The sequence below is a fragment of the Capricornis sumatraensis genome, chromosome 10 (assembly GCF_032405125.1).
Source record: "Capricornis sumatraensis isolate serow.1 chromosome 10, serow.2, whole genome shotgun sequence".
In the NCBI taxonomy this organism is placed as follows: domain Eukaryota; kingdom Metazoa; phylum Chordata; class Mammalia; order Artiodactyla; family Bovidae; genus Capricornis; species Capricornis sumatraensis.
Window position 1 is genome coordinate 49,479,042 of NC_091078.1, and position 24,837 is coordinate 49,503,878.

At 40.3% G+C, this 24,837-nt stretch overlaps 1 protein-coding gene across 5 annotated transcripts in view; it reads left to right on the top strand.

Annotated features, from left to right (window-relative positions):
- The first annotated feature begins 501 nt into the window (after positions 1-501).
- RBMS3 (RNA binding motif single stranded interacting protein 3) overlaps positions 502-24,837 on the top strand; it is a 785,524-nt gene continuing 761,188 nt past the window's right edge. For all 5 annotated transcript variants that reach the window (XM_068981964.1, XM_068981962.1, XM_068981967.1 and 2 more), the window contains exon 1: positions 502-840. In XM_068981964.1, the coding sequence (XP_068838065.1) occupies positions 766-840 (75 nt within the window). In that variant the 5' untranslated portion in view covers positions 502-765. The remainder of the gene's footprint in view (positions 841-24,837) is intronic.

Sequence of the window (24,837 nt, forward strand, 5' to 3'; positions counted from 1 at the left end):
CCGCTTTGCTATTCGAGATAGCCAGCAGAGGGAATCGCAACTTTGCTGGCAGCAGGGGTTGAAGCAGCCTTTTTTTTTTTTTCTTGGAGGAAAGACTGCAGCCTTCTGGACTGCGTACGCTGCTCCCTGGAGGGGCTCTCCGGGTCCCACCCACTGGCTGGAAGGAGGGGACGTGAATGAAAGGACAGGACAAGCCCCGAACACCATGTCACTCTGGGAGGGACACAGCAGCAACTGAGCTGTGCAAGGTTTTTTTTTTTTTTTTTTCCTTTTCCCTTTTCTTTTTCTTTCTTTCTTTTTCTCCCCCTCCCTTTTTTTTTTCCTTTTTCTTCTTTCTTTTTCTATTTTTTTTTCTTTTTCTTTAAGGTGGGGAAAGAGACACCCAGGAGACAGGAAGCTGATCTGCAAGATTTCCGAGTTCTGCTAAAAGGACTTTGATTTTTTTTTTCCTTCCTTTACAAACGCTGGCAATTGACATCACTACGGACAGCCGGGTAGAGAAGAAACTGCCTCCTCCCAAGTGGACCCCAGGCGTGATCTGGGGAGACTGTGTGGGGTTTTTTCCTACGGATCCCCGTCTCTTTCTCTTTTTGGTGTGTTTCTTTTTAAAATTCTTGCTGTGTTGGAACTAGCGAGTGCTGGAAGACTCTCGGAAGCCTCATCAGTCATCGGGACTGTCAGGAATAGTGGTTCCAGAGGAAGCTCGGCCTGGGGCACATAGCCTGTCATCCAGTTCCCTGCCTCGGAGATAGCGATTCCAGCTACATGGGCAAACGCCTGGATCAGCCACAAATGTACCCCCAGTACACTTACTACTACCCTCATTACCTCCAAACCAAGGTATGGCGTGCCCCACAGCCTGGCAGCAGTGGGGTGTCCTTCTGCACTTGGGGTGGGAAGCAGACAGGCGTGTGAATTATGATTAAACCGCCCCCTCCCCTTATCCCCACCAGCTCTTCCTGCTTCTTTGAAATTAGTAACATAGCAATGGAGTTAGTGAAACAGAGAAGGAGATAAGAAGAAAGCAAGCCCAGAACTGGGGCTTCCTCTTTAAGGAGAGATAATAGTTGCACTTGAGTTCCTTTGTTGTTGTTTGGCCATCTCAATGTTCCTGATGCCCGCCGAGCCCTCGGCAGACGGGCAAGGTTGTTAAAAGGAGATCATAACAGTGATGATCGGGCACGACAATACAGTTTCAGGGGCTTTTCTGGTGAGCTGTTCTTTGTTTGTGGCTCTGAAAGGGTTCTTCCCACTGGCTAGGACATGCCGGGGTTGGGGGGGGACTCAAACTTTTAATTGCTAAGTGTAGAATGAAAGACAGGCATGGGAAGATATATGGCAGTGAACTCAAGTCTCAGAGTTTGTTTGGGCGCATTTTTGATTTTTCTATGGCCTCAAATATTTTATTTTATATTGAAGATGGTCAGAATGCCAGAGAGTAAATTTAGGAGCTTCACCATAGGTGTTCTTTACTTTTAGAAGCTTGGTGTTTCTGTGTTGGCTATCATCAGAAGGCCTGGGGCTTGAAAGGGGATGAAATAGAGTGATGATAATTAGACATGAATTGGTTAAATAGTTTAGGTTTTCCGTGTGTGCTCAAGCGATCATGAGGGGGCCAGTGGTAAGCCCACGTCACTGAGCAGTGGGTCGTGCCAACCATGAACTTTATCCTGCAGTTCAGACATGGTAGACTCTCAGGTGTGAAATCACTGCTCCAATTTGTCAATTACATTGGACTTGATTTTGGGGGAGGGGTGGGGATGTTGCTTGTTCCCCCTTGAATGCATGGAGTGTATTTCTTTATGCATGATATTATTTTGCATTGCGTTAGCCGTACTCTACTGGGCTCTTTTTAATAAATAAACACGCAGGGAGTGAACAAGGCGTGCCTGAGTGATCTGAGCTGTCACCGGGTCTGGGTGCCCTGGTTAGGGTTTGGTAATCATGCCGTGGTTGACTCTCATTTACTCTGTCTCACCAAACAATGCCGATTTGTAAACCAAAGCAGGCAGCAGACTTTCAGTATTATATTAAAGATTGTTCTTTTTTTCCCTTCCTTCCTCAGTCGCTCTATAATTTGCCCTGCCCCTGCAAGGTCGATTCACGCTGCTTTTTGCCTTTGTGAGCGTTTAGTTTGGGCTGCTGCTGAAATAAATAGACCAGCCCTCCTGCTCCATCGGCTGGAGTTTTAACCCTTTGGGGGATTCTTTAAGGAAATGGCAAAGCAAGGACAAGTTACAAACGGGAAATTTATAGTCATTTCTCATCCCCCAAAGAAACAAAAACAACACACTCAAGGGCTGCATGAAAAATATCCAGCATTCCATCCCTTTTAGTCATTTGGCTAAATTTTTCCAAATGTTTCAAAATTCATGCTTTCTTTTTTGGTTCTTCTTTTCTACCATGAAGTCTATTCAGAAAAGAAACTTTGCATCAAAATGAATGGAATAAATGGAATGATGGCTTTTTGACTTAAGATTTCTTTTAACCTATTACTAGCAAGAAATAACGTCAGGCACCTTATATTAAAGATACATAGCTACACTGGTGGGAAGTATGTGTGTACGTATGTGTGTGCATATGTGTTTGGGGTAAAAAGGAAACATGGGGTGTTGAGGAAAAGAGATCCAGAAAAATAGGGAGTTAAAAAAAAAATCTGATTTGGGATCTTCTGCAGTTTAGTGCTGTGTAGACAGGGAGCATCTGGATCTTGTTACTTTCAAGCGAGTCAAAGCCATCAACTTCTGGAACATTTTTAGAGAAGTTAGATCCATTAGGTGACCTCAGCTGATATTTGGGTAATCAGGTCAGGGTGGTAGAGTGTATAAGACCAGTTACTCTGGCTATCCTGGTGGTTCATATTGATCATTACATTGTAAAACTCTGACAGAGCTGTGACGTTGTTGAGTATTATTAGTGGCTCTGAAATGACAGGCATTAATGACATTCCTGGAAGCTGAAGATATGAAAATATGCCCTCTATGGGAATGTGGGCACTCAGGGAGGGGAAGGAATGGTCAATGTACAATATTTTAAAATATAGGAACTTTCCAACAGTATAAGCACAGTATAATAAAGTCTCATCATGCTCCAGTATAGTGTGAAAATAGTTGGGCTATCTTAGTAGCACTTTTTACTCATTTTTCACTTATGTCCCAAAATATAATCTATAGTAATTTTGAAGGAATTGCTTGTGTCTTAGATTTATTTGGTAAATGTAGGTGGAATTCCATAAAATCCACTGTCCTTCCTGCCTTAGCTTGTAGGTAGAATCCAGTTTTAAAATCATTGCTATTTAAAGTCACGCTGATTCATAAAGAACATTTATGCTTGATAAAATTAGAATTCTATGGTTGACAACAAAAATCATATTGTGGTGATGCCATGCCTTAAACTATTCTCTAAATGCAGGTGCTTTTAACTCAGGCACAAAAGCCATTTGCTGACATTAGTTTTGGGTGGAAAATCTTATTGGGATTTTACAGAACTAAAATGTTTATTATTGTATTCATTTAGAAAATGCCAAAATACTGAGCCTTCGTTTTCTACCTAAATATGTATGTCAGATGCAGCTACTATTCTCTTATGATAAAAGAAAATGAAAATGGATTTTGAAATAAATGCATTTGTCTTCCATTTCCTCAAATGCACTTAAAGTTGTAGAAAAAACTTGTGATACTTCCCTGCTTATTCTATTCCACTTCTTACCCATCACATTAGAGTCAATCTCTTCACTTTGTTGCTTAGAAAAAAAGAAAGAAAGAAGATATTTATGCTTTTCTTTCTTTGAATAAATTTCCAGATGCTTAAAATGTTATATTAGAAAAACATGAGTCAATCAAACAAAAGGAAAACCTGTGGCTGACTTGTAGCTAATACCTTACTCTCTCAGACCTATACTTAAAGTTGTCACTTGTCAATTTTCTTTTTGACCATTTTTTTTTCCTACCCAAAAAAGCAATTTCTAAAAAGAACATTACTTTGGTTTAGAAGTAATGAAGAAATCTTGGTGACATGTCACTATATTTAAATGAGACATAACTGGATTTCTTAAAAAAAAAAAAAAAGTTCCAGGAAACCAAATTTACTGTTGGAAGACCACCCAGAATAATTTTTAGAGAAAAGAGACCAAAAAATTGTTTTTTAGCTGAATGATATGTAACGATGTGTGATTAAGTTGTCTTGTAATATTTCTCAAGGATTTTGTTACACCCTATTTCCAATAGCCAACCTGTTGGTCTTATGTTATGATCCAGGGTGAATTTCAGTCTGAATTTGAGGTACTTTGTGGGAGGGGATTTCTTGGAAGATAAGTTGAATGGGGCAAACTAAAAATGGTTAAAATATGGTCACTACCTGGTCAATTGATAATTTGTAGTTGAGAAATAGATATTTCTCTCCTATGGGATATTTGGAAGACTTGAATCATTGTGAAACTTTAAAATTCACCCAGGCACAAACAGAAAGTTCATCTTTTCTTCCTTTTCCACACTTTTACCAAATCACTACATTTCTCCCAGTTTAGTGCAGTTTCTTATCAGTCTGCCCCCTGCCTTTGGCCATCTGCTTCCCAAGAAGACCTTGAAGAAAGGGGTTCAGACTTCAGTACCCTGACAAGGGTTCCCTAACTGGTGGGTCTCAGATTCTGCTCAGAGCCTGGTGTGAAGTTGGGGTCAGGTGGAGGAGCAGTTCTCCACCAGCACACTGACTTTAAGCTGAATTTCTCGCCATCTGCATCTGGACAGCTGCCCAGCTCTGAAAGTCTAGCTGGAGCCCAGTTGTGCCATGAAAAGAGCAGATGCTTGAAAGCACAAGGCTCAGGGGGTCGGCAGAGAGAGAGGGAGGCTCCTGTGGGGCCAAGATACTCTTACAGATGTGAACGTACAGATCCTGCAAAGGCAAAACAAAGCAACCCTGCTTCACACATTCCTTGCACATGAAAACACAGAAAATCCTGCAGAGGGAGGGAAGGAGTTTAGAATTTCCTTCGTACTTCCTGTCCCAGATTTGCATTGATAGTTGGAGTTGGTAACTTGCCAGTTACCAACCAGTTTTGTACATTTCAGCCTTGAAAACTCCGAAGTACTGTTTTCCTTTGAGAGGCTGAAATGTACAAAACTGGTTTTCTAAAAATCTTCCAGCAAAAGAATTTTTAGAAATAACTCCAAAAATTTCTTTCACTGTAGGAGGGTGATACGATAGTGTGAAACGATGATCCATCATGTCTCATGTTAGAATGTATACTATTGTAATTGGTTTAAAAAGAATGTATACTATTATAATTGGTTTTAAATGAGAGAAACATAATAAGAAGCTACCCTCCTTTTGCAGTTGTTTTTTTCTTTTACAAATCTTTGTTACTGTTGAAGTTCTTTTCTCTAATGTAGTCATCATTTTCACAACACTATGTCTAGTGCCTACTAAAAGGAGTAGAAAGTTCATGTTTTTTTCTTTTCCAGAATAATCCCAAACTTAAGAGAAACACCATGTATATTGCTTTGAACAGTATCTTTCCAACACATTTTCCTTTCACTTTCTCTCAATTTGGAAAAAAGAAAAAACAGAATTTCAACTCAAAAATATTTCCATGAAATAATAAAATGTAGTTGAGCATTGGAGGTAGAGGCCGTGTGAGGAAGAGGCCAAAGAAAAGGGTGGATACACGTCATTTCAGGTCTCTCTGGCTCCAGGAATTCTGAAAAGCTTTGGTTTTGTACTAATATGATTTACACAATCCTTTCTGACATTATCAGTCTCTTTGGCAGAGAGAGGGCTCAGTCACAATGATGCCCATGCCACATTCTAAGAAAACCAGGCTTTTCCTTTAAAAGAAAATCTTTGGAGTGTTGGACTTCTTATTCAGAGTAAATGGTTGATGTTTATCCAAAATTGGCTTCGAGTACTACATTAAAATTGTGTTTTGTAACAGTCTCATAAGCCACAGCTGTATGTGATTAAATAGTGTAATATCAAAAGCATGTGAAAAGAGACATTTTTATGCTATAGCTGTTCACAGCAAGAGTACAGATGGGGCTGAGGGGAGACGAGAGCAGAAACGCATTTGTGTGTTGTGATAAGTGTGTTGTTGAGGATATGAGTTATGATACGTGTATGGAGGATACGTGCTGCTATTTTTGGCAGCAGTGGGAAAAATGCTGAACTATTTTGGATGTGATTAAAAATATGCTCTTTGAAAATGGAAACTGACATAAAATACCAACTTTAAATATGGAATGTCATTTCATCGCAAAATGCATAGTTACTGAATGGATCTGAAACCAATGCAAATGGAAAGATAAAAGTTATTCCCGTGAAGCACACATTCAAAAAGCAAAAGTGAAGAAGTTTTCCTTCTGTTTTGAAATAAGAAATACTTTTCTTCTTCTTCTTCTTTTTTTTTTTTTTTTTGCTACTTTTAGTCTATGGAACTATTGTAAGAAAACCTGCCGGCCACTTATCCCCAAACAAAAGAGTGATAGCAAGGATCCTCAACTAAGAACAATATAGGTGGCAGTGTGATTCTTTTCTAAGATGTTTGAAAATATGAGGTTAGGGTATGAATATTAATCTTTTGTTGCTGGTGTCAAAAATTATATAGTCACACAAGGAGACACAACTTTTGCTTCTATTTCTTTAGCAGATATGTTACAGTAAAGAGGCTTTAATTACAAAGTTTTTCAAAGAATGTTTGTTCATGGAAACTTTAATCTCTAGTCTTCTAGAGATTATCAAGCTACAGGATTACCAATACTAAAGATTACTAAGTTAAGTGATCATTTTCAGGGCCTTGAAAAAGCCTATAGAATTGGCTGTTGATTTTCATATGTCAAACATTCAAAAGCAGTTTAAAAAAGTCAAAAAGTGGCATGGACCGAGATAAGCTGAATTCTGTTTGTTTTGGTTTTTAATGTTTCTTTTTCAAGGTGGTGTTGGCAGAGAATTTGTTCACATAACAGTTTTTTCTGTGTGGATTTATTGATCAGGAAATACATAGCATGTAGAATCATAGCTGAATGCACTTTTGCTGTTCAGAACATCAACCTTTAGTGTACATCCAGTTCTAGAGAACGGAGGATGAATTTTAAGACATTCATCCTGCTTTTCTTTGGGAGAATTCTCTGATTTGTGTGTCCGTGAGTTGATTTCTGGGACAAGTTCCCTGTGCCCCCTTCTAGGCTTAGTGTCTGTGACTCTTGCTTGGAGATAGATGAGACTGCTTTGATGTGTTAGGGGTATTTAGTAGATGACCTCGGATTTGTGCCACTGATTTTTGTTCGGGTCCTCAGGGCTTTCTACAGAGCAGATCAACTGCTGCTTCGTCGACTCTGGGGACTTGGCACACATAATCATCTGCATCCTTCACCACTTCTAAATCCAGAGAACCCAGAGAAACACCCCTGTCACCGTCACCCAGGAGTGGGTGGAGAACAGTTCCCAGGGGTGTGGCCAGGCTACAGGCACTATTTAATCACCATTGTTGGCTTTGTTGTGGTTCAAGTTTTCTTCCTTGAGTGCATAAAATTAGGCCATATCCAAAGACTTGCTCTCTCCAGGTGTCATAAGAGCTGAATGGTTATGCATGTGTGGCTAAATCAGTTGATCTCATTAAGATCCTGACAGCCCTAGTTTCATGAATTAATCTAGGAGCTCCTGTACATATGGAAATAACAATCAATAGATGAAACACTATTTTGACTAGAGTTTGCCAGTCCCTGAATTTCTGAATAGTAGGCTTTAAAGCATGAGGGGAAAATGATTTAGTAATGAGAGTGCATGGTATCATAGGAGAAAAATCATAACTTCTCCAGGACACATTAAAAAAAAAAATTCTCTTTTCCTCTTCTCACTGGGTACCCTTCTGAGTCCTCCCCAAGTCCCTGTGAGCTGAATAAATGAAAGTAAATGGAACCTTGAATTTTGTTTTTATGAATGACTGTGCTATGCTTAGTCGCTCAGTCGTATCCGACTCTTTTCGACCCTCTGGACTGTAGCCCGCCACGCTCCTCTGTCCATGGGGATTCTCCAGGCAAGAATACTGGAGTGAGTAGCCTATCCCTTCTCCAGGGGATCTTCCTGACCCAGAAATTGAACCGGGGTCTCCTGCATTGCAGGCAGATTCTTTATCAGCTGAGCTACCAGGGATGCCCTTATGAATGACTAAGAAATACCAAAATTAAGCTAGACGACATACACAGTCAAGGCGACTTTGATAATGTTCTTCCCTGTTGTACGGAAAGTAAGGTAGAATGGAAGAAAGCTGAATCTTATGATATTCTAAATATTGGTGGTAATTGTTTTGGGCAACTGATTTTTAACTTGTTCTAGGTTGTGCTTTCCCATCATTATGCTGCATGGTTAAGCCATTGGCATGTATTCCCAGATACAGGGGACCTTTTCATTGTCTCATCCTTAACTGGTACTTTTCAAGCTGAGTATGGATCACATACAGAATTTAATGAGGATTTGAAAGGATTCTTCCTATTTTTATCTGGGGACTGCTGTCTATTTATCTTAGTCATGTTTCTGATGGATGACAATTTAGTGAAAAGGAAAATGGAAAACAGAATGCTAACTATCTGGTTTTCTGGAACTACTTAAGATTTCTTAAAAGCATTTTTTATGTAGGCAAGTCATATCTGATGCTATTACTGATGTCTGTATACTCTTCAGTTGCCCCTTTCAAAACTCATTCACAGAGATTGGATGGTGGCACCCTGAATATCACTTAGAAATAAGATAACTTAAAATTCAAGAAAATATACTTCTTCTTTATTTTTTAATTTCTTTTTCTTTCCTCCCAAGAAAATAGTCCCAAATGGATTTGAGTGGATGAATTATTTGAAGCAGTGTGCAAAAATATTAGAGGAAACCTGGAGACCGTTTTCAAGGATATCATACAAGGAAAACCTATGACATATCCATGATGTTGAATTTCTTCCTGAGAGATGAGAAAAATACTTTTCCTTTTTTTTTACCGTGGTGCTAGTCCCTTGAAGGGCTATGACAGTTCCTGGGTTAGCCTTGGTCTTGGCTTTGAGCCCCTGGGTGTCTTGTTAAGCACACCAGTCAAGAAAGGGAAAATTTCTCTGTTTAACTTTGTTGATAAGTTAGGAAAACATAAGGAAAAAGTGCGAGGGGAGAGGTCAGTGAACAGGGAAGAATTTTGATGTTTTTAAACAATTTTTTTGAAGTATATTTCACGTTTGTGTTACTCTCAATTGTATAGCAAAGTGGTTCAGTTATACATAAATATTCTTTTTCACAGTATTTTCCATTATAGTATATCACAGGATATTAAATATAGTTCCCTGTGCTATACAGTAGGACCTTTTTGTTTATCCATGAACAGGGAAGAATTTTTTCCCAAGTTTAGTGATATCCTCTAAGAATGAGAGAAGTGAAGGGTCATTCTAAATTCTTCGTATTCTCTGAACACATTAGGAAGCCCCCACTTCTCAACAGATATATTAAACATATTAAAGTGTACTCACATTCCACATCAAATCAGATTTCTTGTAATAAAATATTGAAAGAGTTTTTGTAGTTTTGCCGCTGCAACTCTCTGGGTACGATGAGTAAATTAGTTTATGTGTGCTTGTGAATTTATGTGCACTTATCATCTTGCATATGCAGGTGTTCTTGCAAAATGGAAAAATCTAATCTACAGATAGATTTTCTTGAGGTACAAAGAAAGATTATTTTGGCCTCTACTAAATAGAACAATGAATAAAGTTGACAGTGTATTATACTTTGTAGAAACAATTGTTTGCTAATTCTGGCTTCACAGTTTTCATTTTTGTTTGGAGGCAAGATATTTTTCTCATCTTGCCAGTGCTTTTGTGCTTAAAGAAGTGTTCAGAGAATCTGAAAAGCTGGCTATATCTCTGCCTACTGTGACCTTTTGACATTCAAGATACCTCTGTATTTTAGTAATCCCAAATTTCCGGGGCGGGACATGTGTTTAAACAACATGGTCTATTGGAAAATGTCATTAACATTCTTTGGCTAAAATATATCACAAGCAGACACATTGCATTGACTCTTGGCAGTGACAACAATTGAGTGTTCCAGATCTGGGTGCTGGGTCACAAGAGTTTTTTTATTATGTAGTCGGTGGAATTGTTTATCAACTGTAAAGAAAGAGAGCTTGACTGGTACAGGTGTTTCCATGGGCTTCCAGCTTAGGGTCCAAGCAGGAGGCAGGTCCCTGGCACAACAGTTATTTTATGGCATAATCTTTCTAAATAATCATAATCTTCCTTCGGTCTCTAAACAGGATCATGGGATTTTTACATGTACTGAAATGGCCACCTCCTCCTGTTCCCCAAGTCCATGGTCATTCACCTGGAATGACTTCTTTTTAGTTTGCTTCCAGAGGCCCCTGTCAGCCCTATGGCATCTATGTGCCTCTGAAAGCGGACATGCCTGCACAGATGCGTGCCCCAGTCAGATGCCCCCGTGACCGCTACAAGTGAGGGGCATCCCGAAAACACTGCTTCTCTAGCCCTAAGCCACGTGTGATGCTCCCTTCACTTTTATTCTGATTTTCATTGTTTTCAGTAATACAAAACAACAGCAACAGCAATAAAACAGGTCCAGAGTGTGGCCTTCTCCCCTCATCGCAGTCAAGAAGGAGTTTTCTCTGGCTCTCCAGCACCCTGCATATGCTCATACCTGAAAACTCCCTCCCCTCCACAGTCTTGAAGGACAAATTCTCATAATCACCCAATGTTCTGATTCTCCACTGAATTATTTATTTTTTTCCTGGCATTCTAGCCAGAATCTCACCAAATTTCATCAGCAGATTCAACAAATAAGCTTAGATTTCTCTCTCACAAACATAAAACACACATATTTTTGGAAGCTCTAAGAATTGCAACAGTGGTTCTGCTTTTCTCTGAGGCTAGACAATCACTGAGAAATATGGAGGGGCAAATTGGAGATATATAGCTGTTCCTTTCAGGTCTAGATGGACAGGGAGGCCTGGTGTGCTGCAGTTCATGGGGTTGCAAAGAGTTGGACATGACTGAGCGACTGAACTGAAAATTTTTTTGCTACCAGTGGACGGCGGAAAGGGATGAGTCTCATCAAAATATGGATGACTAATAATTTTCACTTTCTTGCAATAATGTGATATCTTCATCTGACCTAATAAGATATATTGAAAATATATTATGCAAGATAGAAATAAATTCTCTGTTCTCCATTATTTGTGATCAAATTTTTTAGAAATATCATTGATAGATTAACTCTAATTTTCCCCCCAGTTATTTCATAATTATTGGTTATATCATGGAAATTCTAATGATCCTCAGAGCTTATACTGATGAGGCTGTCAATGGTATGGTAGAAAATAAATGTCAGTTTCATGATTTTAATTTTACAAATGATTTATGAGAGGCACCAAGAAAGACAAAACAGAAGAAGAAATAGAAAATAAAAGGCTGAAATTACCAAGCTCTAATTTATTTTTGGAAATTTCTGGAATCTGACTATGTTCCTTTCCAAAGGCAAAAGGTAAGGGCTGTTTGACAAAGAAGCGATAGTTTAGGAATTGAAGAACCATCCTTGGGGGAGAAAACCACTTTAATATGACTATATTAAGAGAATTAGACTTGGAGGAGTCATGTAGCTGAGATTTTTGGTGTCTTGTGAAAAGTGAAAAATCAGTGCTTCTGAGGACAGCTTGGTGCTTTGTTCTGCCTGCACATATTAATGCACTTGGTAACATACAGCACCTGCTTTTCTTGTTCTGATTTACTCATCACTCATGCCCACGGATGCCCTGGATAAAAGCCTTGTTGATGCTTTGGATTGGATACAAGGGTGTTTTTTAGAAGGATTTTGGAATAAAATTTTTGCATGTATTTTGGAATTTCTGTATGTAAACTGTTCACATAAAAAATTTCTATCTGCTCAAAAATATAACCATGAGTGAAGTTATGTTGTTCTGTGTAGAAGGGATATGGCTTTGAGTGGAGTAACCCAACAGCATGAGTGATAAAACCAGCAAAACTGTATTGGCATGAGAATCATACAACGCAAAGTGCTAACCACATGCATGATGTTTGAGGGCGATGATGTGCCCAGGGATCCATGGAGCCATTGAACTGAAGATATGAGTGCAATGATGTTTCAGTGCCCTGGCAATCAGGACATTTGTAGGTTACAGGGTAGGTCCTTTTGAAAGAACGTCTAGACTTCAACATGGTCATTGAGGTTTAGATCAGTAGAGGTCCAAGAAAGATTGGCTGGTACTGTTATTATTATTCATGGTCTGTCTCTTCTGCCAAGTTCCTTGTACTGATTTCTCCACCCTTACTCCATTTAGGATGTCTGCCTGCAGTGACCTCATGTTTACACTGCATTCTCTCCATTTCCCTACCTCTCCCAGATCCTCCTCCCTGGGAAACTACCCCTCTCATTCTGCATCACAGCTTCCAGTGCCCTTGCACTTCACTTTCCCTGTCAGCCCTTTCCCCTCCTCAACTTCTCTGCTATGGATTTGCCTTCCTGGCTCCCTGCCTTTAACTCCTAAACTTCTGCTTCTTTTTGTTCTCTTTCCTCTTGGTTCCCTCTTATCATTTTCATTATCACTTTCTGTTTTTTGTTGCTGTTGTTCTTTGTATTTTCTGTTTGTTTCCAAGGTAGAGTTGGATTGGATTTTGTCTGTTTTCTTGCTTGGTTGTAAATTTCCTTCTGGCTTTCAAATGTACCTTTGCTCATCAGGATCAGAATCGTATCAGGGTTATTCTGTGAACCGCCTGAGGACTAGGACCGCAGGGTCTTCATCTATGAATGCCCCACAGGATCCGGCAGAGTGCCTGGTGCAGGCTGAGTGGATGACAGAAGGGTTTTAATATGCGTTAATCCACATCATTCAGTGTGTCTCATGCAGTCCTCTGTTGCTGAAGGAATGATTTTCAAAACCAGAGATGCTGAATGTTGCTTTCACCTCTGCCATGCTTTATGTCAAAAGGCATTTTGTGTACCAGAAGTAAGTCTTATTAAAGAACCTCTTTTTATTCAATACTTATATCAGTTGATGTACCCTATTCCACCTTTTCCCCCTGAAACTTGTGGACTCTGGACTGTTGGCTGGAGATAGGTTGTATACCTAGCTAATGAACATACTGTGGTAGCTAGCAGGTGAGCTGAATCAGAAACTAGTAGAAAAGATGAGAAGGGACGAGAAGGGAAGGGAAAAGCTGCCGCAGTGTTGCTTCCCAAGACGCTGGCAAGAACAGCAGAACACGTGCCAACTTGGAAGGGCAGATGTACATTTCAGACAGTGTAAGTAGCCTAGCCAGTATTTGGAAATTGGGGATGAGTAAAAGCAAGGAGGTCAGGGGTAAATGGCAGTGGTGGTGGTTTGAGGGAACTGGAGAGGACATTCCTGAACACCTGCCAAGAATATCCACTCATACATGTGGCTTCCTTCCTTGGTTTGGTGGAGAGTTGGATGTATCAGGAGATGAACTCAGCAGACGCGGCTAGGAGATGGGTTGAGTACTAGGCCCATCTTTTGGTCTATTTTTTTCTTATTCAAGACAGATGAGGACTTCCCTGGTGGCCCAGTGGTTAATACTCCATACTCTCATCTCAAGGGACCTGGGTTCGATTCCTGGTCAGGAAACTAAGATCCTGCATGCCACCCAGTGTGGCCAAAACAAAACAAAACGAGACAGATGGTCTTGACTGTAATAGTCATCTGTTATCTCCCCGTGCCATGTAAATATCCACAGCAACATTCGTTTTTTAATTAACATTTTGAAGTAAGAATGACAAAATTCCTATTTTGGGGAAAAGAAAGCCCTAGTTTCCCTTTACAATTAACCAAGCAGGTAAAAGATATGTCTAAAGTAAGGATAGTTGATATAAGATGGGATCCTGAGGTCAACTTCAAAGCCTTCCTCATTGAGGAATCTATGGAAATAATAGCCCAGTTGTGGCTACGAGAACAAATTGTGTTTTTGGTTTGGATGCTTCTTGATTTTTCCAAGTTGTGCTGATTCTCTTATGTTTGTTTGGCAGGTTTTTTTTTTCCTCCTTTTTTTTTCCCTCTCTTGTTCTTTTTTTATGTCAAGGTTCTTATTACCATCTGTTGAAACAGTAGTTTCTATATATGTAATTTCCTCAACATTTGGGAAGTTTTTCTATTGCAAAATAATCCTGCCTCATCATATCTAGTGAAACAACTCAAGAAAAATAATGAAAATATTAACAGTTTTCTTCTGTACACCACATCATTTTGTGACAAAATCTCAGAAAAAATGTATGGTAATTACAGGATCATATGTATTCTTCTATTGCCTCCTTTATGCTCATACAAACACACTATCAGATCTATGGTGTCTGAGATCAGACTGAACAGGTTATTTTCCTCCCTCTTCAGTGATAAGCATACTTTGTGCATGCTCCACAGGGCACTAAGCTTGTCTTTTTTTTTTTTATTGTCAGGGCAGTTGTTTCTAACATGTTTGTATCATGTTTTATGCAAGTGTTGCCCATCGATGAGCATGGATTTTTTTGCCCCTGTTTTTCCATTCCGAATAATGCTACAGTATATGTTCAAGATATTCATTTCAAATCCTGAAAATTAAGTCATTGATCTTCTGAGCAGGGTTGCTTCCTTTTAAACTTTGAAAAAAATGCCTTATTATACGAAGATTGATATCAGTGCTTAGATTCTTGACCTAAAGAGTCTTCATCCCATGGGATTGACCCACCTCTTTGTGTTGGCCTGGAAGGTTTATTAAAGTCTACTGCTTTTGGTGAGAAGATGAACCTTCTGACTGATATTTCACCTGAAAGGGAACCTCCCTCAATTGGCAGAAGCAGAAATGTATCATTTTTTGGTGGCACTCTCACAGGGATCCCAGCAGAGCTTGGGGTCAGCAGGGCTACCATCTTGTTGCTTCTTGTCCATCCCGTGAGGTCACTCTTAAGTTTCCAGATTGATCTCATTTGTCTGCCACTCATATCCCAAGTTGAAAGAGCAACAGCAGGTGAGGAGCCCAAATCTTCCTAAGTGGTTAGAATCCCACTGAAGGATTTTGGTACTTGAGCAGATATTTTTGTCCCCAAGTGTTTGAACATCAGGATTTTCCTTTTTATGTCATGATCTTGAGAATACTGAAAAATTATATTTTTTGATAACCTTCTTCTACTGGATGGGTTTGGTATTACTTGACCATAAGGGAAAATATCATGGTTTATTAATTGAGCTGGAGAAGCTGACTCTGGAAAACACTAATGAACCTTGGTGAAACCTGATTGTATTTCTTTTCTTCCCGTGTACTTGTCCTGTTTCTCATTGCCAATATCAATTTTAATTAAAGTTAAAATGTGGATATAAAAAAGCATAAAACAAAAGTTTACCTGCAGAACATCTCTGCTGGGTTGATAGAGACATATTTACCAACTGAAATCTGTCTGGAAGACAGTAGATTACAGAGCCTCAACTGTTTGCTTTTCCTTTAAAAAAAAAGGTAGATCAAGGACATGCATTTTTAATTACAATTCTCTTTCTTGGATTTTTATTTCTTAGAATTTAATTACATCTTACAAAGTTTGATGGCTGAATTCCACATGCTTCTTGGGAAACTCAGGGAGTTTCCTAAACACAGACCTGCAAAAGTGAATTTTTTTCACTTACTTCGTGTATGAGATGAGATGGAGAACTTAGTTCAGCACAGGAAGGCAAATTGAACATTTTCTCTTTCTGCAACTAGAATACTGACCATTTTTTATCCATGTTTAAAAATCAACAGTATACCATACTTCATATATATTTAATGCAGGTAGAAACATTTTAACCAAGTCTGGAAAAAGAATTTAATAATCAGAAATGAAAACAGCACTTTGGTTAGGTGACAGGACTCTGAGTGGTCTGGGAGGTCTAAGTTTTTGATTCTAGGGCTTACTTTAATACCATTTCCCTGGGATTCTCTTACCTTTTTATATTTCTGTTTCCTGCCATCTCTTCCCATCACAAGAATATTTTAGTTATTTGATAAGAAATGTCTTGACAGTCAATATTAGACTAGTAGTAATATGTTTCAGGGTTCTGCAAAGAATGCCAATATATTAACATATTATGAAGATGATAAAATATAAATAAGAACCATTAACTCCAAGAGATTGTTGTTAGCGATAATGGTAAGAAGAGGGGGACTGAGAGGCCTGAAATTGACTTGATCCATGATTATAATGGACCACAAATCCTTAAGAGAGTTCAGATCAATGCCTTTCATTGAAACATTTCTCTGTACATCCATTATGTTTCTCCGGCCTCCATCTCTGCCATCAGTTGGGCTGAAATCATGTAAAGAGATTTGCTTTCAGTATTTCTCATACTTCTTCCATGAATTTTTTTTTTTTTTATTGCGGTTTTGTTTTGGAAAGCAATGCAGATATTTTTCAGCGCTTCATAGAAAACTCACTGCACAGTCTGAGATGAATCTATTCAGAAATTGTCTGGTTTTTACATTGCTATATTTCACAATACTTGCACTTTCCCCATTTACATTCCCTGAATGCTTTTTGTCTCCCAAAGTAACTAAATTAGAGGAGGGAGGGGTGCTATTTTCTTCCAGCTAGCTTATAGAGAACCAGCCCCTGCTTTCTGAGAGCTGCAGCTCGTGTTTAGAAACACTTTGAGCGAGGCCTGCACTGGCTCTGGGTGTGGTGTTGGATTTTAACCAGATAATTTTCCAGACTCTTCATTGTGGAATGAAAGAATTGAGGTTTCTTAGTTTCTCCAGTTTACACTGAGTTTTCAGATATCCTCTAACTTGCTCACACATAACATTTCTGAACCTAGTTGTGCTTATTTGTTCATCTTCTTCCAACTGTAATATCTTCTTTCACTTACATCCGCAAACTCGAAACACAGAACCATCTCAAAGGTTTTCCAGCTGAGTGGCCCTCAGTCCTTGCCCAGCATCTGGTAGGTGCTTGATAAGTGTGGATGGAAGTTGTCACATGTCCTGAACTCTAGTAACACTTACTGATAGACAATTTCTGGGCACCGAACCATTTTTCTTTCCTTTGGTATTCACCAAAAAATCAGCCCCCAGAGGAAACAATCCTGGTCCTCTTCTTCCTCATCCTGCTTTCAGAACCTGCAACGGTGGCCTGCATGTGGCAGTGCTGGTCGGCGTTCCATGAGGGAGGAACTGATGCTCTCATTCTGAGAACATCCTTTAACTGATGGGACAGTCTTCTGAAAAGTTGAATGAAATTGCTCCGTATTTATCTGTGCTTCTGCTGCAGTTTTCTTTGTTTCTTTTTAATTTCAAAATAATATTGTACTTTCAATTCCAAAGATACACAAAAACTAGGAAGGAAATGTAAAGGTGAAACTCTCCTCTGTGTGTTTGGCTTTGTTGTTGTTGTTGTTCTGTAAAGTATTTGCTTTATTCTTGCTCATGCTCATGTTTACTCTCAAGTCAACATTGGCTTAGTTAGAAAACAAGTGTTTGTTTACACCAGCGTCTCCCACACCTCCATGTTTGTTTGGTCTGAAGACTCTTTAGAAAAGAAGAAAAGATTTTTCAGTGTTTGTGCATAGTTGAATTGTAATATCTTATAGCTCAGTGCTATACCAGTTTATTTCATATCTGATAGCTATTAAGGAGGGATTTGGAACATGGAAATTCTGAATGTGAAATCCAAGGTGTCAATCAATGCATGTTCATGGAGCGTTTCCCTCAGCTGGCTCTGTATGAAGAGGGGTGCAGTTTGAGATCAGCTGGGACCAGGGACATTTTACTGCAGGGCTTGCACCTGGAGAAAGGTCTCCTTAAGCAACAGGATACATAGAAACCATACGTGACTAAAAAATGATTGTGTGCGTGTGCAGTTAGGACAAATTTCAAACAAGAAGATACAAAAAGGCCACAAACCAACGCCATTTCTGAGGTTGGAAGCCAAAGCGGGGAGCCTACACACAGTGCCACTGAGGGGTGGGCAGACCACCCAAGGTGCCGCTGTTGCCCCACTGAACCTCCACCCTGTTGTTACCCTGCCTATGGACCTGAGCAGGGGAGGGGTGTGCACTTCAGCTCCTTTAAGCCTGGACCCTTGTAGTTAGTCACTGAGTCATGTCTAACTCTTTGCGACCCCATGAACTATAGCCTGCTAGACTCTTCTGTCCATGGGATTCTCCAGGCAAGGATACTGGAGTGGGTTGCCATGCCCTCCTCCAGGGGAACTTCCCCACTCAGGGACTGAACCCAGGTCTCCCATGTTGCAGGCAGATTCTTTACCATCTGAACCACCAAGGGTTGAGCCTGGGCCCAAGCCCCATTAAAGCCTTGCCTGAAATTCGCCAATGGCCTCTCATCAATTTCTATTGATTAGAGAGTCTAAGGACCCAGGTCATAACTGTTAGTTCAAGACAGAAGGAGATTTATACCGTGATTGTTGCTCTTCAGACACTGATCATTTTTTTTTTTTTTAAGAAAACAGAGCTGACACATGGAATAAAATGAGGTAATTAGATGCTAAATTGTGTGGCATTTACTTAAAGAGAAAGGACAAGGGCTGTTTGGGCAAGAAGAGCTATGAAGGGAGAAGAGACTTTGGGGCCTGTCAGAAGGAGAACAAAGGAATGGGGCATTTGGCTTATTGGCAAAGTTGGGGAAGGATGGGCAGGCATTCCTGCTGGAATTAGAGCAAGGACATAACAGAGATGTGAGGTATGCCTAAGGGTAGACCAGACAGCCAAGAGTCAGACTTTGCTAAAATAAAGAATGGGTGGGAGATGGAATTGGTTGGGTTCCCAGAGCTCAGTACTACGTCAGGCCTTTGAGGGCAGGGGAAAAAAAAAAAAAAAGTGAACCATTGTTTAATATTTGTACAGGGAGTAGATTTATAAGATTCATTCTCAAGGCATAAACCATAAATGAATGATAGACTTAAAATTCTTCATTTTAAAGGTAATTCCCACTTTTTGACTACAGGTATATTTATACATCTTCATTTAGCAAAATTCTACTATAATTTAAAGTAAAAAGCAAGTAAACAGTCTTATAAAAGTTTGCAACATAATGTTACAAAGGTTTAACATTCTGGAAATAAAATAGTCTCCCACTATTCAATAGGACAAGAAGAAAACACTCCAATAATAAAAAGGGACAAAAACTCACAAATGAAAAAAAGAAAAAGATATAGCTAACAGGCACGCAAAATTATGTCATTAATAATTGAAGAAATGGTGACCAGTGAGAGAAAATAACAGAGAGAGATTATTTTACAGAAACATTTCTTAATAGCCTGGGTACACTGAGTTACAAGGAGATAGTGACTCCTAACACACTGTTCACACTCGGGGGGAATATTAAATGATAATTAACTTTTGGATCTCAGTTTGAAAGGATGTATCAAAAGTTTTAAGAATGTGCATACCTTGTTATACAGTAAGTTCAATTCAAGAAATAGCTGCCAAGTGGTTAAAGCATATTTGTACATAGGTGCAGCATTGTTTTTAATAGGCAAGATTTTGAGCAATAAAATATTTGGAGTAGATTAAATAAATGTTGGTTTATCTTTACAAAAAACCTCTATGCAGCCATGAAATCGATGCACATAGACGTATTGAATAGAGAAAATGGCATATTGTGAGGTTTTAAAAGTTCAGCGCTGTAATATGATTCCAAACCTGCCTTTAAAATCCATATATGTCTATGTGAGCATGTTTATGCTTGTCCTATGTTTACCTGTTCCTAGATAAACATAAGAATGATTTTTTTTTCTGGGATTTTGAAGTGATGCATATTCTGAAATATTTTTGAGAGTGAGCTGATGATCACTCAGGTCATTAACACTGGATGTTTAGTTGTTTCCAAGAAACAATAATGACAAGTGAAGAGGAAGCCACACGAACTAGGAAGTATCTTGATGCAGTTGGCAGAAGAAAGCAGTTGCAAGTTGTTTCACTGGGAGTGAAGCAACCTACGTAGAAAGAAATGTTTGGATTGATTACTAGTATTTTGTAAGGGGTAGTGGTGCGGAAAGGTAACATTTAGGATGTCAAGCTAAACCTGAGCGAGCATAGACAGGAAAGCACAGGATATCTGGGACTAGAAAAAGGCCAGAGCAGTAGATGATGCTGAGGCCGTAGAGAGGGGTGGAGAATGATCTGAAAACAGACAGTCCTCCAGTTTGGGACCTAACTTTGGGGTGACAGCGGGGCTCCTAGATGAAGATGTGCTGTGCCAGGAAGAGGAGCTGAGTGGGGGGTGAGTCCAACAGCAGACACAGGGCTAGGTGAGGTGATACTTGAAGTGATACGTGTGAGAGCAATAAATGGGAGTGAGGACCCGCCGCGATGGTAGAGGGGATGCTAACGAGGGTTAGTGTCCTTCCTTCCTTCCACCCAATCTGTGCCTTGCGTGGACTTCTGGTTTAAGATCACTCTTCAGTATGCTGAAGCTCTTGTTAGGCAAAGAATTCTTTACTCTCAAGAGTATTTGAGGAATAAACCTCAGGGATTTTAGAAAACTGGGCTTGCAGAAACTCAAACTATCTTAAAGTCTGAAGTTATCTTTTCCAGGTTTTGATTGTATCCTCACACGCAATTGTCCTTGGCCACTCACTTCCTTTCATGTGGACTCATTTTTGAAAAGTTGTATCTAGAGATAATGAGACAGTTGGGGATGTTTCATTTGTTTGTGGGCTTGCTTAGATTATCGGTTTATTTTCATTGTTCGACCAACTGATTATTCCGTATGGGATTTCTTTCTCAAGTCGTACTTTAGGGCACTGTTTCTCAGACTTTTGCATACATAAAGAACCCTCTGGCAGGTCATTCTCCCTCCCTCCTCCCCTCCCTTCTTCCTTTCTTTCAGTTCAGACTCAATAGGTTTAGGGTAGGGCCCAAGCAATATTTCTCACGGTCTTCTGAGTGAAGCTGATGCTGCTGGCCTGTAGACCGCACATTGAATAATACTGTTCCAGGAAACATGATTCTGAAGCTCACTTTCATTTTCACTCTGCCAACTTTCACAAAGAACCGCCTGACTACATCACCAAGTACTCTGGTGAAATTTACTGATGATGGCACTTCCTGATTCTTATACTCTATAGCCATTTATTCAGATTTAAATTCACCTGTAATTTAAGTAATTCAAATTGTTTTTGTGCTCTCTTGACCCTTGTGCCTTCAGATATCCATGATATGATTGGAAAGAGACTTCAAGGGGAACACAGTGGATTATCCCCAGGATCTTGGCAAAAAAAAAAAAAATTAATTTTCCTTCTGTTACTTAAAATTAACTGATCTTCGCAGTACATATAGAAAAACAATATTTATTCAAGTACGTATAAATCTCTTGTTTAACCACTGATTTACCAAAGCTATCTAGAGAAGAAAACTGTTACAGAAAGAAATGACAGTTGAGCACACGTGTGTTGCCTGTCCAAGGGGGAGGGACTTTGAATTCTGAAATCCAAGCATTCTTGCCAATACAGAAAGGATCTCTGCTATGTGACTCAACCTGGTCTGAGAAAAAAAAAAAAAAATCCCTTTGTCTGTTTGTTTTTCCATTTTAAAGCTGCATTTTATTAGCAAACTTCCCATGTTTTTATTTCTGCAAAATGTGAATGTGCTGATCATAATACGTGTGTTATCTAAGATAAACTGGCCTTCTGGTTTGTACATCAGTTTCATGTGAGTTGAGTCAGGTTGAATCTGTCTCCAGAATTCTGATCATCCCTGTGTGTGTTGAAAGAGTCCAGTTCCTAAATCTGCAAGGCTGGGGGAACAACCACGCTCTACCCTAAGTTCACCGAGAGAGCATAATGGTGAGTCCTCTGAACAGCCAACATGCAGGCCTAAAGGGAAACTCCTCAGCTGTTTTCTGAGCACTTTGCTTCTGAGCAGTGCATCCATTCATTTACTAGGAAACAGATCTGGATAATTTCATAGAACTGAAAAGAACGTTGATATCATTAGGGCCAGCCCTTTCATTTCATCCCTTCTGCTGGAGTCTGATGATCTCTTAAACCTGGCAGTTGACAGTATTTAAAGGCTAGGTTCACTGTCAAAATATTCCACCGCCTGTGGGGTGTTTCTGCCTTGTGGTGTCTTAGTCTGGAGTGTTTGGCATTGGGTTTCGGTGCTAAAGTCTGAGAGAGAATCCATCAAACCTTAACCTCAAGGCCCCTTCCTGAGTTTAAGAAGCACATATTTGCATTAGAAAACCTGTCTGTTTTGCTTACCTTTGAAAGTGAACTTCCTTTCATTGAATTACTCTTTTTAACCTTTGTAGCACAGGATGACACTTTTTGATAGAAACCTCAAAGAATAAATCCTGTTGACGTGAATATATTCTTCAGAATGTACCAGAGAGAAAATATACATCAGAGTCCCAAATAAGGTTGAATGGATTGTGGGCTTATTGTACTAGGTCTAGACACTTGAAATTATACTTTCAAATATGCATTAATTGATAGAGGAGAACAGAGTAAGGCTTTTTTCATCGGGACTCCATATTTATTTGCTTTTATTGTTCTGTTACAATGTGAAAATATAGCTTCCCAGGTGGCACTGGTGGTAAAGAACCCGCCTGCCAGTGCAGAATACATAGGAGACATGGGTCTGGAGGAACACATGGCTATCCACTCAGGTATTCTTACCTGGAGGAACACATGGCAATCACTCAGGTATTCTTACCTGGAAAATCCCATGGACGGAGAAGTCTGGCCAGCTGCAGTCCATAGAGTTGCAAAGAGTTGGGCACAACTGAAGAGACCTAGCATACATAATGGGGAAGAGTGATCATAAACACTTGATTCAAATCATTCCCCATCATTTTTGGATTTCGGTCTCTTTCCTGTCTATAAGAGCTGGATACAAGGATTAGGAATAATGTTTGCCACTTGCCTAGTATATGGTATTTGGTATGTACTTGAGTAATGGTAGTTATTCTTAAGGAGGATGTTTTAAAGCAAACTGGTGTTTAGAATGGGTGGTGAGACTCCAAGCAGAGGCTTCAGGACAGTCTGTGGACTCACCGCCCGTTAGTGCGTTCCCCGCCCTCCTCAGCTTCTTACAGTCGGACCCACGGAGACCAGAGCCCCGCAGACAATCCTGCCCTGCTCTCGACTCATCTAAGAGGGCTGTCACAGCTCTCGGCTCACTGCTTGGAGGATACTGGAAATCAACTGTTCACTCAGGTGTGGGCTGGGGTCAACTGACCACAGCCCTGGCAGTGCCCTAGATTTCCACACGAGACCGCCTCTGTTAGAGTCTGCAGATTTCTGTGCTTTGCTCACCCCCCCACCCCAACTAGATGTCCAGTTATTCTGCCCAAACTTCCTGTCCTCCTGGGGTGCTGTGCAGTTCGCGGGGAGGCTCTTGATCCCCAGCAAGCTTAGATGCATTCTCCTTATGGAAATCATCTTTTACTGCATCCCTGGGCCCCAGCCCTCCCTTACCTCACCTCTCAGACTCACAGATGTAGCCTCTACTGACTTGACCTTATTGCCCCTCCCACCTGATGAACATCCACAGTGACTGTTTCTGGAAACATTCTCTGAGTTTGCCCCATAGAAACCACCCTTATGACCAGCCGCCCACCTGTGACCTCATCCCCTACCCCTCTCTCCCTCACCTTTTCCTGTTTCGGCCACAGTGGCCTCATTTCTGTTGCTCCAGCACACCGAGGCCTTGGCAAAAGCTGTTCCCTTCGCCTCGACTCTGCCCAGTCTGAACAGGAATGATATATTCTCGCTGGTCAAGTCCTAGTTTAAACCCTTTTGCTGACCATCTAATGTAAAAGCATCCCCCCATCAAGCTCCATTGCTTCACATTATTTTGATTCCCCATGACACACAGAGCTCTTACTGTTACTGGGTATTTTTCTTATTTATTTTCTTCTTTCTTTACTCTCTGCCTTCTCTATTAATAATCTCTGCAAGAACACAGATCTGTTCTCTCTTATTCTCTGCTGTCCCCAGAACCTAGAACCCAGTGATACCACATAGAAGGTGCTCAGTTAACATTTACTGAGTGAGTAACCAGTTGCCCATTAGGTTTCTTTGTATATCTGGCTCTATTTTCCCAGTGCCTGTGCTGGATTATATGCCAAGATCTTGTTTCCTTTGTCTGATGACAACAGTGTAGCTGTGTACCTCAGATACGCTGGCCAGCTTCACCATCCCACTCTCTCAGCCAGCAAGACACAGCATTCATAGCACTTTCTGCCACCTCTGTGGGTCCTTCCTCATGTTCCAGGAGGCACTGCCAGCTGACCGGAGCAGGAAATCCAAACACCGTGTCCCCTTGATTCTTAAAGTTGTTGCTGGGTTTCTATTCTACCAGAATTGGATTGATGGCACCTACCGTGGATTATCTGTCGTGTCCCAGGTGGCTCAGTGAATTGCCTGCCAATGCAGGAGACGCAGGAGACCTGGGTTCCATCCCTGGGTCAGGAAGATATCCTGCAGGAGGAAATGGTAACCCGCTCCAGTGTTCTTGCCTAGAACATACTGTGGACAGACAAGCCTGGTGGGCCTCAGTCCATGGGGTCACAAAGAGTCTGGTATGACTTACTGACTTATTACAGCACAGCATATCTACATTCCTTTTAAGGAAACTTGTTTTTCAGAAGAAGTTGTTTAGGGAAAGTTTGTTCTTTATTTTGAAACCGGCTGAAGCTACATAGGGGAAGATGAAATGCAGAGATGCAGAGTTTGGGTCCTGTGAGAAGACAGAGAGGGCCAAAGACAGCACAGACCTCAACAGACCAGGGGGTGTTCGCCAGCTGGGCTAAAACCACGATGGAGCAATGGCGCACACGTGTGTACCCACATGTCTGTGTGTTGTTG